The sequence below is a fragment of the Myotis nattereri genome (genome assembly GCF_964212035.1).
Source record: "Myotis nattereri genome assembly, chromosome: 9".
In the NCBI taxonomy this organism is placed as follows: Eukaryota; Metazoa; Chordata; class Mammalia; order Chiroptera; family Vespertilionidae; genus Myotis; species Myotis nattereri.
The window spans coordinates 68,801,146-68,818,831 of NC_138084.1; the positions used below are offsets into that span (position 1 = coordinate 68,801,146).

Genomic DNA, 17,686 nt, shown 5'->3' on the forward strand with positions numbered 1-17,686 from the left:
AGGTTGATCTTTTTATCATTATGTAATGGCATTCTTTGTTTCTTGTTAGTCTTCATTTTAAAGTCCATTTAGTCTGATGTATTTTTATTCAAGCTTTATTTTCATTGACATTTGAATGCAACATCCTTTTCATCTCTTTACTTTCAGCCTCTGTGTATCTTTCAATCTAAAGTAGTCTCCTATAGGCAGCATTAGCATGGATCCTGTTTTCTTATTCAGCCATTCTATGTCTTTTTAAAAAATATATATTTTTATTGATTTCAGAGAGAGGGAGGGAGAGAAAGAGAAACATCAATGACGAGAGAATCATTGATTGGCTGCCTTCTGTATGCCCCCTACTGGTAATTGAGCCTGCAGTGTGGGCTTGTGCCCTGACAGGGAATTGAACCCTGAACTCCTGATTCATGGGTTGAAACTCAACCATTGAGCCACATCAATCAGGTCATCCTAAATGATGCAGCATTTATTCCATTTACCTTTAAAATAATTATTGATAGGTATGTATTTATTTCCATTTTAGTATTTTCCAGTTGTTTTTGTAGTTCTTCTTTGTCCCTTTCTTCTTCTCTTGCTCTTTTCTTGCACATTGATGACTTTATATAGTGATCTGTTTGTTTAGGTTCCTTTGTAAAATTTGTTGTGCATTTATTTTTGGATACTATGGGATTAGTATATAACAAGCTATGTTTATAGCAGTCTATTTTTAGTTAATGGTCACTTCAGTTTGAACACATTCTAAAAGCACTACATTTTTTACTCAACCCCATTTATGTTTTTGACATCATATTTTACATTTTTCATTTGTGTGTGTGTGTGTGTTTGTGTGGGTGTGTACATATTGTATTCCTTAATTTATTACTGTAGTTACACATGCCTTTACTACTTTTGCCTTTAACTTTCACACTAACTTTATAATTGGTTGATCCACTATATTTATAAAATGACTAGAGGCCCGGTGCACAAAATTCATGCAAAGGGGGGAGGTCCCCTCAGCACAGCCTGCCCCCCTCACAGTCCTCAGGGGTGGGAGGCGACCTGGCGATTAGGGGAAGGCGATGCCCCCATCACACCTCTGCTGCTGCCACTGCCGGCAGCACGAGCCTCGGCCGGCCCTGGTTACCTGAGCCTCAGGCAGCTCTGGGCGGCTGGGCAGCTGCCATCCGAGGCTTGCCTGTGCCTCAAGCCAGCCCTGGGCGGCTGGGGGGTGAGGGGACTGGGGAACTCTGGAGGCAGGCGTGCAGCAAGGCCAGGCCCGCCTTGGGGCAGGCTTGGCCTTGCTGTGCGCCTGCTGCCCCAGCAGGGCTGAGGGGACTCAGCACCGCCATCTTGTGGCTATGGGTGCTGCCATCTCTGAGGGCGTGGCAGTCAATTAGCATATTCCCTCCTTATTGGCTGTGGGCACTGCTATCTTTGTGATGGTGTGAGGGTCAATTAGCATATTCCCTCTATTAAATAGGATTGCCTTTATCAGTGAGCTTTTAAAAATTTATTTATTTATTTATTTATTTATTTATTTATTTATTTATGTTAATCCTCACCTGAGGATATTTTTTTTCCATTGATTTTTAGAGAGAGTGGAAGGGAGGGGGAGAGACACAGAGAGAGAAACATTGGTGTGAGAGAGACACATTGATTGGTTGCCTCTTGCACACATCCTGACTGGGGCTGGAGATTGAGCCTGTACCAAGGTGCATGCCCTTGACCAGAATTGACCCCATGACCCTTCAGTCCATGGGCCAACACTCTACCCACTGAGGAAAAATGGCTAGGGCTATTTTCTTATTTTTAGTTTTGGCCTTTTCTTTTCAATTTAAAGAGGCTCTTTAACATTTTTTGCAATGCCAGTTTTGTGATGATGAACTTTAGATATTGTTTGTCTGGGATACTTTTTCTCGCTCCTTCAGTTCTGAATGATTATCTTGCTGGGTAGAGTTTTCTTGGTGGTAAGCTTTCATCAGTTTGAAGAGACTGTGCCATTCCCTTCTGACTTGAAAAATTTCTGCTGAAAAATCAGCTTATAGTCTTACGGGGGAAACCTTTGTATGCCACTATTTTTCTTTTGCTGCATTTAAGATTCTCTGTTTATCTTTAACTTTTGGCATTTTAAGTATTATGTGTCTTGGGGACTTGCTGGGGACTCTGTGCTTCCTGGACTTGGATGTCTATTTCCTTCACTTGTTAGGAAAGTTTCTAGAGATTTTCTTTAAATGTTTACTGTCTTTTTCTCTCTCTCTTCTCCTTCTGGGACCCTGATGTTAGTATGCTTGATGTTGCCCCAGAGGTCCCTTAAATTATCTTCATTTGCTTTTTTTTTTTCCTTTTGTTCTTTCAGTGGGATGACTTCCACTACCTTGTCTTCCAGCTTGCTGACTCATTCTTCTGCATTATCTAATTGGCTATTTATTGCCTCTAATGTATTTTCATTTTAATTATTGTATTTTTCAGTTTTGACAGGTTCTTTATATTTTCTCTCTTTGTCACTGAGTTTACTCTCTCACGAGTTCGTTGAGCATCATCATAACCATTGTTTTGAACTCTTTATCTGGTAGATTGCTTATCTCTTTTTCTGGAGTTTTGTTCTGTTCTTTTTTTGCAGCATATTTGTCTCTTCGTTTTGGCTCTATGTGTTTTTCAATGAATTAAGTGAAACAGCAACCTGTGCTGGAGGGCAGCCAGGGCTGTAGTTATATCAGGCTTGGGCCAAAGGGAATCCCAGGAGTAGGCCTGGCTGAGGCAGGAGCTATAGCTGGCGTAAGCATGGGCCGTGGAAAGTCCTGGGTGCAAAGCACCCTGGGACCCAGTTTTACCTGGAGCATGTGTGAGCCCTGGTGAGTCCCACAGGCACGCTGCGCTGGGAAAGCCCTGGCAGGCCAGTTGGAGTTATAACTGGAGTGAGCTCAGACCACGGGACAGAGGCACACTGTGCTAAGCCCTGGTGCTGTAGCTGAAGTGGGAGTGGTCTGTAGGGCGTCCCTGGAGCTCGCTGCACTGGGTGGGAGCTGTGCTAGGGTGGGCGTGTGGGGAGTTCAGAGGTAAGAGCGCTGGAGCCACCTTGGTGGCCTGGATGAAAGCTGGAGCTGGGGCAGGCTAAGGAGAGACCCAAGGGTAAGCTGTACCACAGCCCAGCACTGAGGCTGGAGAGCCTGTGGGGAGTCCCGGGGGTGAGCCTCAGGTGTGCTGGGATGGCGAGGGCACGTGGATAGCGCTGCTGCCTGTGTGGCCAAAGGGGGGAGGGGAAGCACAACACGCGGTGCCCTCACCTGACACTGGGGAGTTCCTGCAGCTCCCCTCCCGTGTGGCCCATGCTCTAGGCCAGTGGTCGGCAAACTCAGTCAACAGAGCCAAATATCAACAGGACAACGATTGAAATTTCTTTTGAGAGCTGAATTTTTTAAACTTAAACTATATAGGTAGGTACATTGTTATTAACTTAATTAGGGTACTCCTAAGGCTTAGAAAAGCCGCATATGGCTCGTGAGCCGCAGTTTGCCGACCACGGCTCTAGAGTTATTAGTAAATGGATTTATTTCTGGAATAGATCCACTTTAAACCAGTCTTTTCATGGCGCCCCAGGACAGACGAGTCTGTGTGGGCCTCTCGGTGCTACCTCCCTGCTGCATGTTGGTGCACTGGGGGTGGGGTGTTTATCTCTCCGTTTCTGAGGTCCCTCTTACTTGCTATGCAGAAGCTGTTGTTAGCCCTCGGTTCAAGATCTCTTTAAAGGTTAAAATGTCACTCTAAATGAGCCTCACGATGGAATGTATTACATTGCAAGGTTGCTAGAATTAAAATTCTTCCACAACGTAACTGTATAGACAGGAAGGCTCTAATAAGAACACCTCAAAATGACTATGTATTTAAATGCCTAGCATTCACGTAACTGCTGTCCTGTATTGCACACACACTAAGGACCTGCCCGTTGAAAGGGTTTAACTTACCCGGTCTTAGCACACTAGGTGATAGGCAGTTACTCCCTGTAGTTAGTAACTTACCCTCTACCTGTAGGGTATATGCAGTGGGATGCAGCCTCCACAGGCTGATGGTTGCACATAGGGAGGAATGCATTTTTAGAAAGTTAGTTTAAAAACCTTAAAACGTTTAAAGTGTTGATTTAAAAAAGTCCTTTACGCCTTTATAAATACCTAATGAATATCATTAACTCTAAAACAGTATTTGAGGCACAAATATTAGTAAGTACATATGTTTAATGAGGTGCAACTATAGGTATTTTGTTTTGAATACATTCAATAAGTTCACCATTATAGTTGCTTTTACAACTCTCACTTTCCAAACATGACTTGATTCATCAATATATATGAGTCTTTTCTCTTTAGACAAAGCCACTCGGTGGGGCAGGGAGTGGCGTGTAGGGGGATAAACTATTAACTCTAGGCCACACTGTAGCCTAAACGAACATTCCCCTAGCTCCGTCTCTCCCACCTAACACTGGCTTTGGATATCCTGAGTTCTCTGCTAACTGTAACTGAACATCAAATCAAACCTGCTCAGGGAGCTGAAATAAATTACCTAAATCCATAAGATTCCCGGTAAACAGCCGAAGAGAAGTGGGGGAAAAAAAAAAAGAGAAATACCTAACAACGGCAAAAAGCAATTTTAGGAAAAAAATAAGAAAAGCGAAAGTCTGCAGAACAATGAAGTGGGAAAAATCTGCTACTTGAAATAAAATAGTTTCCTATCTACTGACACAGAGTTTGAATGTGTTAAGCCGTCAAGAGCAACAGACCATTTTGTAATTGTGACGATATTTGAAATAGAGTATTTGCAATTCATAAAGGGAAACAAGCCTACTCAGGGCAGGCATTAGTAAGGCACTAAGCTTCACTCATGCAAGGGATGCAGAAAACTAGAAAGATCGATACAGTGAAGACCTCCAGGTCACAGGAGGCGACACAGGAGCCTCAAGGTGAAGAGAGAAACAGCTTCGTTACTCACAGACGGATCTGAGCCTTTAATCCCATTTCATAGGAGCTAATGTGGCTCTAACTCACTGATCCTGAACGTGGGCTTCTCTGCAGAGACTCATGTTAGTAGCCACCGGCTGCCGGTGGGTGGGCCAGGGAAGGGTGCCTTGATGCACACAGCACCTGTGCTGCTGCATGAGGTCCATTTCTTCATGAAACAAAAACAAACCACCATAAGAAAAATGAATTTTTTAATTATTTTTTTCTCAGAGGCAGAATCACATAGCCGTTTTGATACGATTTCCAGTAGGTCTAAAATACTGCTTTTTGGAGTTGTAAAAATTCCATTACACAAACACGCAGAACAGACACAGGATAAGCAGAAATCACATCAGTTGATCAAATGGTTGTTCTAAGGATGTTCTCTGCCTTATTTTCCTATAAGAAAGGTTTGAAGGATCCGATCGGAAACTGCTGTCCGCATACAACTAGGCTGTGGGAAAGGGAAGACCACATCAGTCACCTGGCTCGCCTGCAACGCTGTGTGCACGTCTGCACAAGCCTGCATGTCTGTGGGTGTTCCGTCTCAGCTAGGACATTTATAATTTTAAGGAAATCTAAAACATATTCTTTACAAAAACAAACCATTGCTCCAATGTCCTTTTCTCTTGAGACACAAGCGGCATTAGGAACGGGTTCAAAAGCTTTCATGTACAACCATTTGTTATTCATCTGAGATGTCCGGACGGAAAATCGGCAAACTGGGTCCATGGTTTAGAAAGTGAAACGTTACAAATGTTATAAACAATTAAAATATGCGCAGACACTTTCTTAACTGCTAATGGTCAAAACTTTATGTTGTTTTTAAATCTGAAAGACTAGGGACTTTGGGGAAAAGCCACTCCTAACATACAACAGTATTACTGTAATGGAAGTAAAAAGCAGGTTAATAGACGCAGTCAAGTAAAAATGTGAAGTAACCAGTTACTGTAAAAGCTTGAGTTGTATTCTAATTTTATAAGAAAGTATGACTCCTTAAGTGGATTGCAACGTTCAAGGCTGATGGAAATGATGTTACTGACGTAACAATTTATAGAACACTGAATGCACATGCTCTGCAGGGTGTGCGTCCATTGAATTTAAAATTACACATGATCATGTTAAGAATACCGTTCACCAAGGGCTGTCCCAAGGCATCTTTAAAAAAATCTACACCGAAGGTTTGGACAGCGAAAGCAGCGATACACTCTGTTTCTTATAGAGACACCAAATACAGTCAATACATTCACTTTTTAGCTACCATTATACTAGTCACAATTTGTAACCTCACAGAATATAGTATCTGAAATTACAATATATTTATCTTCTTTAAAACAATTTTTAAAGAAGGGCCTATCTACCCATTTTTTAGAAGTCAAAAACCAGCAGAAAAATGTAACTGATAGATGCAGTCTTTAAAATATTGTGGTTAATTATATGCTAATTTTCAAAATACAACAGAATTTTTGGTCCATGAGGCCCTTAAGAAACAAAAGGTAGGTGAGGGAGTCCCATTTATCAATAGAAATATAAAGTTCATGAAAAAATTTCAATACTTACTAAAATATCTTTTTACAGAATGCTTTATTTTTGGTGGTTAAACATAAGAAATCTCACTAATAAATAATGGGTACGAGCTGGTAGGACCCATAAATGAATTAAGATGCTTTAATGTGATTGTGTCACATTCTTCTTTTGAAGGCCATTAATAAATGATTTTCTTTCTATGTCAACTGAAATACAATTATTTCTTAACATATATCAGGATTTAATGCTTAACATGTCTGTTTTCTCCCGGTAGGGCAGGGATCAGCAAACTGTGGCCCACAGGCCAAATCTGAATGACTGCGTGTTCCTGTAAATTAAGTTTTCTTTGCACACAGCCACACTGACTCACTTATATATTGTCTGTGGCTAATTTCATGCTGTAGGGGCAGAGGTAAGTAGTTTACAGAGACCATATCATTCATTCTCAAAGCCTGAATTATTTACTAGCCAATCCTTTATAGAAAAAATTTGTCAATCTTTGTCTAGGGGGTTTCCCAGACTAATCTAAATTAATGAATGTTCCTCTACTTCCACACCCGTTCTCTATTCTAATACATGTATGAAGTTCATGTACTTTATACTGAGTTGTATTTGTTGGTATATACCTAGGAAGCCAACATCCTAGCCGGGCTCCCATATTTAATGTATTTCGAACATAAGCACTCCCTATGGCTATGACCTGTTTGACTTCCGGTCACTCTGGAATGCTTTGGGAGTTGGATGATAATAAAATGGGTGGGCCATCCACTAACAGAATGGCCAGAAAACTGTGCATCTTATTTCATCATGAAGAAGGAAGTTGGATAGCAAAAAGAATAACCCAAATCAAATATACCTTAGGGCAAATGCCCTTCAACCAGGAAACACAGCTCGATAGTTTTACACACACACACACACACACACACACACACACACACACACACACAGCCACCCTCCCACCTACCACAAACTGACAGCTAAACATAAAGTATATTTGTTTTATAAATATATTACTGTCTATATACATATAGATACATCCATAAAAGGTATGTTAAATAATTATCTGTATAATCAATACTACTTTAAAGTTTTTCTTTTGTGTGTTTTAAAGTTACACACTCTATTAAAATTATCAAAATAAGTCTTTAAAAATACCAGAAATAAAGCCAGTGAAGAGTCACTTTCCATTCAAGTGTTTCCAAATCTCATCATTGGTCACCTGGACTCCAGACTTGGGCATGCACAGATCAAGGAAACACAGTTCAACTAAGGAAAAGTCAGCCATCAAAATTCTAACACCCTCTCATTGTTAATACTTCATAACAAGTATGTATATACATAAACATTCTTTTTAGTTATATTACATATGCTTATAAATGAATTCTCATGAAAACACAAAGTTCTAGTTTCTACCAGCATCAAATATTTTATACTGGTTTGCATTTCTTTCCAATGTTTAGGTCAATGACAAACTCTATAGGGATACAGAGGCCATAAAAGGAGCCTGAAAACTTACCTATCACATGCGAGAAAGGAGGAAATACGAAGGGCCAGCTCTTGGCCAGTTGGGGACTATTCCCTTTGTACTAAGACACAGAAACAATGAACTGGCTAATTGCTGTGTAAAGTACAGTCAACTTTCAGAAAATTCCAACCGGAATCCTTTCTCCTGGCAGCTTCACTACTTACTAACCACCTCTCTTATTTATTAGCGAGTCTGGTAAAAGATAGGATTAAGGTAGAAGTTTTGGCTAAATTAAAGGTTTGGATTCAGCTATGGGTTTATTTTAACGGTGGATCCTTTTACATATTGCTTTAGATAATTAAGAATTGGATGTATCTAAAGTCTGCCAAATACCTGATTCTTAAGCTCTGAAAGCAACACTGGTGCTTCAATAAAAGGGGGAGCAGAGGGGCGGCAAATTGTCCTCGTCATAAGAAAATGGCTGTATCTTCACTTACAATTACACTGACGGGTTTCAGTGTGGGCAGCTCAGAGCTCTCCACTCAGGACAGGCACGGCAAGCCCCCCATTCCCCATAGTCTAAAATCCATGAAGCAATGACAGATAGTTAGCTAAAAACATTTAGAAGGTACAATTAAAGGTGTGATATACATTTCACCTAAAATCTCACTTAAATAAATTGAGTAATGTTTGCCAGCATCTCCAAACAATTGAGATATTAAAGTTAAGAAAATGGAAGCAAAAACTACATGTACATTTTAAAAGTGATTTCACACTAAAAATAAGAAAAAGACTTGGAAAATGACTGAGATAAAAGGTACCATGCATTTGTAACCCTATTTTTGGCACTGGTTTCGCCTCTGCATCTAAGCTTGTCCTACAGAGCGTGACCCACGAAACAAGGAGAACAGGTTCACAGGCGAGGGGGGCGCCCTGGCAGACGCCGCCCGGAATGGTGTGTGGCTTCCTCCGCATTCTTTCTAGTTACAGACGAGAGCCACACTTGCTTCAAACAACAACAGCAACAACTGTGTAGAACACCACTTTCCTGGATTAAGTTTGCTGAACACGGTTCAGATTATTGGATATGTCAATATGCACAATGCCTTTTAGAAGCATTTACTGTATACCCAAACCCTACTTCATGCAACACACAGTGTCACACAAGTAGTGAAAATGTTATCCTAGTCAAAGGTGCTTGGACATTATTTTCAGGCAGCATTTTATCTTTATTTTAAGTTCACGCTAGATGTTTTTAGGAGAAAGAAAATGCCAATAAATTTATTTAATATACTTTAATATATTATATAAAACTAGGACAGACACTTTTATTTACCTAAATTGTTACTTTAATTTTCTACCCTATTCTAGATCTCAATTTTACTTAAAAAAATTTGTATTTAAATAAGGGATAAAATGTTGCCCAAAAGTCTAATCATGTTACACTTTTGTGTTTTAACTAGATCTACAAATCAAAAAGTTCTTATAGTTAAAAAGATACAATTTGTATCAACAGTAAAAGGTACTTTCTGGTTTTTCAGGGCTTTCCTTCGAACTGTAGCATGTGGAGTAATCAGAATACCCAGGGCATCTTGGCAGACTGAGGAAACAGATCGGAACGAGTCATTCACTATGTAAAATTCAAAAACTGGAGGCAACAGGGAAGTCATACCAAGCACACAACTGTCTGCCACTGATCGCAGTATCTACCTTCTAACCGATGAAAATGAATTAGCATCTAGCAAAACCCATGACTTTGAAACCAGAAATATCCCTTACTAATACTAAAACAGACTTTAGTCTGTATCTAAAACTACACTATTTGTGGCAAGAATCTGGCCTTAATAATATAATAGCCCCCCCCCCCCCCCATAAAACAACCTTCAGGAAAATGGAAAATATACAGTATCTTACAAAAATGTTAAGTTACCATTTACAACTCCTCCATCGCCATTTCCATAGTGCAGTATCAATAAGTGTTGCATATTCTCAACACATAAAACCACCTCAGGCCAGCCTTGATAAACAGCAGGAAAGCTAGAGAGTATATTAAATATAAAAGTTGCATTGAGAATAATTAGATTCATTAAAAACAGGCAAGTACTGTGAAAGGGTTACTTTATCCAGTTTTGTTGTGCCCCCAAACAAAAAGACAAACACATTAAAAATACAGGTCAATGGAAATCTAGGAATTCAATTCCATTTCTACTATCTAGAAGCACATCATAGCTGGATTGCAAAGCTCGAAACTGTAACAGTTACGGCTTTTGCCTTATTCATAAAATAAAAATGGAAACATTTTTTTTCCCATTGATTGCATCTGCTTTCCTTCAAATCTGCCATATTAAATTAACTAATACGTAACAGACAAAAAAAAATCTGAACAAAAATAAAACAATAAAAAGTGCCATATTATAAATCATTCTAGTATATACTGTTACCCATTTCAACATAAACTGGTAACTTACATTTGTTTAAAATATAGTCAGTGCTGTAGTATATCTTTGTTTCTATAAATAATGATTATAGCACAAAGAAGCCCACTTTCCCCAAATAAAAATAACTTAAAAAGCTGTAAAAGATTCAATTAAGCTTGGCTTGAAAAAATAGTTTGCTAGGTCTAGTCAAATGTTCAACATTCTGAAGGTATTGTAATTGCTTGCAATTGATAGAGAAACACCAAGTTAATAAAACATGAAATAAGGATAAAAAGTGCTGCATATAAACCCCTGATGCACCAAAGATTAATATCAAAGATCACATCTAATAAATCAAACTGGAAAAATTTCCAGCCAAGGATATAGCTTTAAAAAGGAAATGTTAAAAAAACGTTTGAATGTGAAGCAATCCCGTGATACTTCCACTATGTGGGGCTATACATACAGGTTCCATGATACAGTATTTCACATAAATGGATACTATATAACCTCCTTGCTGAGAAGGAGATCACATGTGCTATTGTAGCAAACCTCCCTCAGCATTTGAGCTGAACAAAAAACTACTAAACACCACAAAGATGCATCATCTTTCAATAGCCCAGCTGCGATTTCTCCACTAAAATGGCTGCGGCTAGCTGCTGGGCGTCTGTCACGTGAGGGTTCCTTTTCATGACAATTCTCACAAGGTCAGGTGGGAAGATGTTGCACAAGTTGATGTAGATCTTCTCTCGGTTGTCCGGATACCTCGGGGGATCCTGTGGCAGCCCGCAGTACGGAATCCGCCAGGGGGGCTCCTGCTGCTCAGGGAGGCTCTGGAAGGTGAACTGCTCATAGCACGGCTGCGTGGAGCTGTCAGGCAAGGAGTAGGTCTGCCGGTAGCCGTAGGCGTCAATCCCGTACCCCTGCCTGTCCCAGCTCCCCAGCCCCTCCTGGCGGGAGTAAGGCTTTCTCTGTCTTGAAGGAGAGCTGTCATACAGCCGAGAGTCAGAAATGCTGTCTAGTCTCGTGGCCACCAAGGACCGCCCCAGGTGTGGTGCCTTGTGTGCTGAACTCGGCGGAGAGGGGTACTCGCCAGGACAACTGGACCGGGCTCCCACCGCTGGGTGCTGCAGGTGCACAGCCAGGTGGGGAAGAGGCGGCTTGTGATGGTACTTTGGTTCTTCGTGACTGTAACTTTGCACTCTGGTTAAGGGGTCGTGGAAATTCTGCAGGAAGGGCTGGGAATTAAGGCGGCTGTGAGGGTACATATGCTGACACTTTAAATTCTCTTCGAGTTGTGGGTCGGGAGAACTGACGTAGGACCGGTCGTTGTAGCCCACGTACGAGTCACTGCTCCCACAGCTCATGCTCCCGTCACTGCTGCAGTCAGAGGCTACAGAGCTGATCCTATAATCTGTGTCCAAGGAAAAACGCCTTTCAGGACTTCGTGGGCCTGAGATACTCAGATTTGAATATGCATTCAACATGGAATAATACCCAATGTCAACAGGGGAGTCACATTTGGGGTACTGTTCGTAAGGCATTGGCGTTCCATGATTTTTGGTTGTCATCATTATTGGAGGATATTGTCCCTGTGGTCTTTGATCCTGAGGTGGGAAATGAAGTCCAGATGGAAGGCCATTGCTTAAAGATGGAGTGCTTTGGGGTTTTGCAGTAGAAGTGGCCGGTATACTCACTAAGGAGGGTACAGACCTGGTTTCCAATTTATTTTTGGTGGGAAGCTTTTCCTCTAGGTCTGGGTAGGCCTGAGTCCTGATGCTGGGGTCCGACTGCCTCTTTGGGGCGCCTCGCTTGCCGTCGGCAGAGCTGTCGGCCTTGGTGCTGCAGGGGACGCTGTTGCTTTTCACCAGTCCTCCTTCGTTTGCAGTCTTGGCAGCCGTGTTTCTTGACATGGCACGAAGTTCATCGGCCACCGACCGCTGGGGCTGACTGCCCCTTTCTGGGTGATAATATTTGCACTTGTGCCCATAGGTGCACTTCTTTCCTGCAAGGAGGAAGATGAATTAGGGAAGGAGCAAGCCCCAGGTCCCCAGCACTCAGCCCGGCACGACGACTCGGAATAGTGAAAGAAACAAAGGGAGAAACTGAGGCACACCCAGTGCTCCTCACTTCTGAGAAATGCCACCTGCAGTCCCCCTCTATTAACAGCACTAAGAAGCTGGCCGAATGACAATAATTGCCTCCAGAGTTTTGGGTTAATACCCTGTGTCCTCAACTCCGACCTACCCATTCTCTTCCAGGATGACTTTATAATAAGGTAGGACATTCTGGAAAGAAAAAAAAAGTACTACTGTAATGTGATGAAGCCATTCTGATCTGATGTGTATCTAGATGTAAGAACTCCAAATTCTGATCTACCTGAAAACTTCATATAGAATGAACTGAGTTTTCGAAATTGAGTTTTGGGTGATGCATTGGCATTGAAGCCAATTAGGTAAAAATAATTACTTTTTCATGGTTAGAATGTTTTCTTAAGTTTAGTTACAAACAAAAGAACTAACACTATGCCATCCAAAATTAAAAATGATTATTAAAAATTTAACAACATACTGTGCTCTAAAGGCAGATATTAAATACTCATAAAGCAAGTTACCATATGGGCAAGGCTGCTTCTTGTGTTCGGGAACAATAGGTTTCTTCCTCAGAAAATTGTCCAGGCTCGGACCATGCCTGCCAAGAGGGTCATCAGGGGGCATGAACCTGCCACGAATAAAATACAAAATTATACTTACGTAGGGAGTTGATCATTGAATTCTAAAGACAGTGCAAAGATTTATTACTCTAAGGTATTTTTTTTTAATGTTAATCTAAATACTTTGATTTAACATTTACAGGATAAAAATATTAGTGTACTAAGTTCTCTGGATAATAACAAAATTAAAATGTTTCATGCTAAACTCCTATTTGTTTTAATTCAAATAAGCTTTGAGTCAAACATGTTCTAATTATTTCTTCCTTCCTCTCAATCTTGGGAATTTGTAAGGATTTTAGAAAACAATCCCAAGGACATTTTAAGAGAGTTTTATAAACATCAATGCTGTGAAGCAGTAGAAACAGGTGGGGAGCGCCGAGGGGGCTGCTGAGGAAGAGAAGGGAGATGATGTATAGACAGACAGAGGACGGCAGCTGACGACGCCTCGCAAGTCGGAATCTGCACACGTCATCTCGTTTCATGCTAACAGGATCCCTGCAGCATCAGCGCTGCGTTGCAGGCTAATGCACTTTTCTAATTCAGGCTTAGGTAAATGAAGTTACTTTCATCTAAGTTCACATGGCGCAGCCAAGATGTCTAACTTCATAGTCCATCCACTTCCCACTCTTCTCAGGTGCTTCTCAGCTGATGTAGAAAATGTCTTAAGAAAATAAACATTGGATCGACTGTCCAATGGAAGCAAGAATTCATAGTGTGCATAATGAAAAGCAGTTATGACTGCAAAGTTCTGTTACTAGTTAAGTTACTGTTTGAACTTGAAAGAAACCAAGTATTTACCCATAAAATGTGAATAATTTATGAACTCTTAAGGGGTGTCAACCTTAAGACACTTAGTAACACTTAGCAAATATTAATATAAGAACACTATGGCAACGTTAAAAGTTTAAAAATAGATGACAGTCACTCAATCCTATAATCTTAATACAATTAATTTCACTTATGTGTTGCATTTTAGTCATTTTTCTGTATGCATACTCCATTTTACAAACACAAATTTTATGCTGTCTTTAACCTATGCTTCAGTGTTTAATAGCTTTTCATCATCATAATTCAGGAAAGCAGTAATACGTGTAAGTAAATGGTTTTACTCACTTGTCATTGACAAATGAATACATTAATAATCGCTCATCTATGAACTTCTTCCACTCTGGTTTTTCATTAGCCAAATCCCTGTAGTTATCATTGGACACAATTATACCGTCGGACTCGAACGCCAGCTTCACGATGAACCTGTCATCGTAGCACACCACCCGCCTGCCCTGGACTCGCCGGGATGGTGTGAACACCAGGATCTTCTCCTTCTCTAATTTACGAAGAATTTCTTGATCTGCAGGGTAGAATTTCAGGAATAAATACATACGTAACACATGTAGCAACTTCACACAATATGAGATTTTATAAGATAAACTGGATATATGTAATCCTTTCATTAGGGATTATTATTTTACAGCTTATGGATGTAGCAAATTGGAAACTCCCAATATTTTTCCTTCAGGATTTCTAATGAAAAAGTTTTAAAAACAGTCCCCCTCAAATGAACTTTAAAAATATAAAACATTTAAAACTTCAAAAACGTTTAAAAGTTAAGAAAAATTAAAAGCATAAAACTTAAACATGACTGAACAACTTGTGAATTAACTGGAGTTACTAATTTTTTAAACTTCTGTCTCTTCAGCAGACAATCACTACATGCCTACTCGATGGCATATATTATGCTAAGTGTTAATGACCACCAAGATTAATAATGACCTCCCCTCCAGGAGGTCTCAGGTACTGGATTGGGTAAACATGTAAATTAGTATAGTACCAAGGGTTGTAATTGCCACAACAGAAGGACGAGCAAGGTATGAGGGAAGTGGGATGGAAGAGCAATACGGGTCAACTAGCTCTGAGACTGGCATAAAGTGCCAAAGCTCACGGAGACCAGAACTTTGGTTTAGAAAAGCAGCAGAGGAGTGGAAGAAATGTGGGCTTTGAAGTCAGCAAGTCCAGGCTGAATCAGGTTCTGCTGCTGTATGTATATGGCATCAGTACTAATGCGCCTGTTTCTTCGTGTCTTCAAACGCAGCTGGCGGGCTCTGAGGAGCCAGTGAGCTACTATGCGTAGAAGCACTTAGCATAGTGCCCGGAAAGCTCTCAATGAACACTGTGTTCTTTTACTTAATGTTGTTTAATAGATATATGTAATTGTTGCTCTCTTTTAAAAGTAACAGAAAACCAATACAAAATTAAGAGCCTAGTCTCAACTACAGGATCTGTCACTTTAGAATTATTTTCTGTGTTCCTTGGACAAACTTTTTAAGGGCAGGTGCCATGTCTCATTGATCTCTGTTTCCACCAGCACTCAGCACATCAGTAGATAATGTCTGCGAACGAATACATGAGCTACTTAACCATGTCCATTCAGAGGTCTTCCAGTTTATTTATGTTCATGAATAACCCACTGTACTTTATTTGTAGGTGTGTTTAGTCATATAAGACATGCCTGGATCCTTACTAAAGTGCCTGAAGGAACCAGGGTGGTGGCCATCATCTTGTTTCCTTAATAGCTAACGAGAAAAACAGGACACTAACTAGGATGGTAATTAGTGATCACTGATTAGATGGCAACTAGTTAGGATAAGTAACCCTAACTTAAATATTGGGTCAGTATAGCCAGGAAGTTAATGGAATCTCTAGTTCCCAGCATAGTACCCGAGTCATAGCTGAGTACTTGCTTGTTAAATATTTGATAAAATCAATGGAAGACTGACTGGCAAAAGAGCTGGTCTGAATCTAGATCTGAGAACTTAAAAACATTTCTTATCAAGTTTATTTATTTTTTTGCTACAGTGAGAAATATGGGACTATTCAGTTGCCCAGTTTTAGTCAGGAGGATGGTTACCCTGGAGGAAATACCCAACCCCTGACAGTTGGTGTGTGCGCTCAGAGTCTGCTGCATTCTAAGGGTTCCAGATGCACGTGCCGGTGTTTCAAACACTAAACTTGGGCGCAACCCGCACTGTGTATTATCCTTTACCTTCTTTTTAAAAAAAGTATATTTTTATTGATGTCAGAGAGGGAGGGAGAGCGAGAGAGAGAGAGAAACATCAATGATGATAGGGAATCATTGATCGGCTGCCTCCTGCATGCCCCACACGGGGGATTCAGCCCACAACCTTGGTACGTGCTTGACCGGGAATCAAACCATGACCTCCAGGTTCATAGGTTGACATTCAACCACTGAGCCATGCCGGCTGGGCAGTCTGTTTCCCTTCTTGATCTCATATTCTTTCTATGCTCAAGAGACATGCCAGTCATTTTCATGTTTAAATATTGTTTCTTTCTTTTCAGTTCAATTACTGTTAATATTGGGGCATATTTCTTTCCAGTTATTTTCTGTGTATTTTTTCTCTCCGTTTATATATGTACATATGTATGTATATGTGTGTATACACATACACACAGTAATAAAACCTGCCTTGTATGTAAAAGAGTACTTTCTCAGGTCATTAAAAATGTTGCCTAATATTCTAATACATATTCGATCCTATTAATATATACTAATTTATTGAACCATTCTTTTATTTTTTTGTTAATCCTCACCCAAGGATATATTTTTTTCCATTGATTTTTAGAGAAAGTGGAAGGGAGGGGCAGAGACAGAGAGAGAGAAACATCGATGTGAGAGAGACACATGGATTGGTTGCCTTCTCAAATGCCACAGAGGGATCCAGCCTGCAAACCCAGGTACGTGCCCTTGACCAGAATCAAACCCGAGACCCTTCCATCTGCAGACCAAAGCTCTAACTGCTGAGAAACCGGCTAGCTGAACCATTCTTTTAAAGAATGCATGGTTTGTTTTCATTGTTTTCTACTATAATATTGAACTAAATATCTTTGTGGTTAGAAATCTTTGTGTGGACTCTGCTTAAATTTACATTTCTTTAATTGCTAATGAGGCGAACCCTTTTTTCTCTTATTTGGCACTTGCTTTCTTCTGCAAGCTGTCTATTCCTTCCCTAGTACCACTTATATATCAAAAAACCTGCTTTATCAATGCATATGAGCTCCTTATATTCTAAGAACATGGGTTCTGTGTTTACTGGTTGTATTTTTTTTTCTTAGTCAAATAAAAAAGATTTCTCATTTTTTAGGCAAGTTTTCCAAATACAGAAGTTTAAATTTTGATGCAATTAAATCTATATTTTCCTTTATAATTTCTTTAAAAAATTTTAAATTTAGATAGTTCTCCCTAGCCATTCAAAGACTACTTATAGTCTCTAATGGTTTAAGTTTATGACAATTAATTCTTCAACCACCTGGAATTAACTGTCATATGATGTAAGATAAAGATGTAAATACGTGTATTTTTCCCAAAGAGTTATCTAATGTCTTGGTACTACTGGCTGAATTAAAATGAGACCAGGGAAATGGTAAGTGGTCTGTCCATTTGTTTTTGGTTGTGAAGTGCATTTTCTTCACCCAGTTCCTCAGTTTTTGCTCATGCTGGAGGTGCAGGGAGCAGTGAGAATCACTTGAGCAAAATGTTCAGCAGCAATAATTAGCAGGCACAGTGGACATTTTTGGCTGAGACTCAGAC

At 40.2% G+C, this 17,686-nt stretch overlaps 1 protein-coding gene across 1 annotated transcript in view; it reads right to left on the reverse strand.

Annotated features, from left to right (window-relative positions):
- Positions 1–10,469: 10,469 nt before the first annotated feature.
- ZC3H12C (zinc finger CCCH-type containing 12C) overlaps positions 10,470–17,686 on the reverse strand; it is a 29,405-nt gene continuing 22,188 nt past the window's right edge. Inside the window, exons 3-5 of the mRNA XM_081098778.1 lie at positions 14,197–14,431; positions 12,985–13,091; positions 10,470–12,375 (exon numbers count right to left, since the gene is read on the reverse strand). Coding sequence (XP_080954904.1) covers positions 10,982–12,375; positions 12,985–13,091; positions 14,197–14,431 — 1,736 coding nt within the window. The 3' untranslated portion in view covers positions 10,470–10,981. The remainder of the gene's footprint in view (positions 12,376–12,984; positions 13,092–14,196; positions 14,432–17,686) is intronic.